Source organism: Panthera uncia, chromosome A2 (genome assembly GCF_023721935.1).
Source record: "Panthera uncia isolate 11264 chromosome A2, Puncia_PCG_1.0, whole genome shotgun sequence".
NCBI lineage: Eukaryota > Metazoa > Chordata > Mammalia > Carnivora > Felidae > Panthera > Panthera uncia.
This window is the reverse complement of record NC_064816.1, coordinates 3,085,626-3,087,372: the sequence shown is the minus strand read 5'-3', so window position 1 is coordinate 3,087,372 and position 1,747 is coordinate 3,085,626. Positions and strand designations below refer to the sequence as shown.

Sequence of the window (1,747 nt, the reverse complement as noted above, 5' to 3'; positions counted from 1 at the left end):
GGCCTCCCGCGGCCCTGGAGCCCGCCGCCCACGGGCAGCCTGCGGAGGCCCGGCCCCCACGGCCCGCCGGCCGCCGCCCTGCGCCGCACGCACACGTTCAACAGCGGCGAGGGCCGGCCGGGCGACCGCCACCGCGGCCGCCACGCGCGGCCCGGCACGGACTTGGCCCACCTCCTCTCCTACGGGGGCACGGACAGGACTGCGCCCCCCGTGCCCTAGGCCGGGGCCCCGACGCCTCGGCGGTGCCAGCCACGGGAACCAGGAGCGAGAGGGCCAGCCCAAGCTCTCCAGTGGGTGCTCACGACCCCCGCCCCGCCCCGCGTGGGGGGCCCCCTCGGCCGCACGGAAGCACAACGAGCTCGGCGCCCCCGCCCCGCCCCGCCCGGGGCCGCGGGACACTGAGGCGGCGGTGGGGGCGGGGGTGGGGGCGGGAGGAATGTGCTACGGATTTGAGGTTGACCTTCTGCGCGTGGATTTGGGTTTGTTTTCCAGTTGGCGTTTCTTTTGCAGATTTCTATCCAATTGCACAACTCCGTTCTTGGGGTGTCAGCCGGGGGAGGGGGGGGAGGGGGACGCGGGGCGGGAACGCTTGGAGGCGGTGGGATGGGGAGGGGCCGCGTCTGCGACCCGAGCTCCCCAGCCCCAGCCCCACCCCCCACGCCCCTCCTCAACCCAGGTTCCTGGCGTGTGTGGGTGTGCGTGCGCGTGTGCATGCCGTGTTCGTGTGCAAGGGGCCAGGAAGGGGAGGGACGTGTGTGTGTGCGCGTGCGTGCGCCCACGAGGGCTGCTGCCGGCGTGTGTGTGTGTGTGTGTGTGTGTGTGTGTGTGTGTCGGGGCGGGCCGCGCGTGCCGTGTACGTGTCCGTGTGCGAGGCGGTGGCCCCAGCGGCCTGGGCGTTGGCTGAGCCGGCGCCGGGGCTTCCAGAAGGCCGGGGGGGCCTCCAAGGTGCCGGTTAGGACTTTGAGGGGAGACAAGCAGGGGTTTCGGGCAGGGGGGCCGGGAGGGCCTGCCCGGAAGTCACATTGGCAGCAGCTGTCCAAAGGGCTTGGTGGTCCGGGGGCGGGGAAGGCGGGCGGGCCCCACTGTAAATACGGCCCCAGGGTGGTCAGAGGGTCCCATGCCACCCGTCCCCTCGTGACCTCCCCCTCGACCTCCAGCTGACCATGCATGCCAGCTGAGTGGCCAGCTGAGTCCTGGACCCTCTCTGGACTTTGCCTCCCCCAACCCCCTCCCCATCAATAAAACTGTTTACAACCACCGGCACCCCAAGGCTTTGGCTCTGCTCTGTCTCCTGGGGGCGGGACCTGGACCATGGTGTTGCCCCGGGGGCAGCTGGGAGCCCCTGTGTCACTCGCGGTGGCAAGCAGAATTCTGGGGAGCTGGGTGTGGAAATGGGGGGGCATCTTCCTCTGGATGGGGCCGGTTCCCGATTCGTTCTTGAGCAGATATTTACTGTGCACCTGCTATATGCCAGGCACCGTCGGGGACAAAGATCCCTGTCCTCATGGAGTTCGTAGCCTAGTTGGGGACTTGCAAATTAGGACTGGATTTGAAGGAGTGATGTGTGCAGTGGGGAAAAGGCCAGGTAATGTGCTAGGTAGAGGGTGAGGGTATGGGGGGTGGCCAAGGAGGACCTGTCGAGGTGACCCTTGAGCTGAGATGTGCTGAGTGAGAGAGCAGCTGTGGGGAGGCGTGCGGGCAGAGGGAACAGTGTGGGGGACGTGGGAACATGCTTGGAGGAGGGGGC

At 68.6% G+C, this 1,747-nt stretch overlaps 1 protein-coding gene across 1 annotated transcript in view; it reads left to right on the top strand.

The window, feature by feature from the left end:
• The window catches only part of SEMA6B (semaphorin 6B), an 11,350-nt gene extending 9,741 nt beyond the window's left edge, over window positions 1–1,609 (top strand). Inside the window, 2 exon segments of the mRNA XM_049639683.1 lie at window positions 873–939; window positions 941–1,609. Coding sequence (XP_049495640.1) covers window positions 873–939; window positions 941–964 — 91 coding nt within the window. The 3' untranslated portion in view covers window positions 965–1,609.
• Window positions 1,610–1,747: the final 138 nt, after the last annotated feature.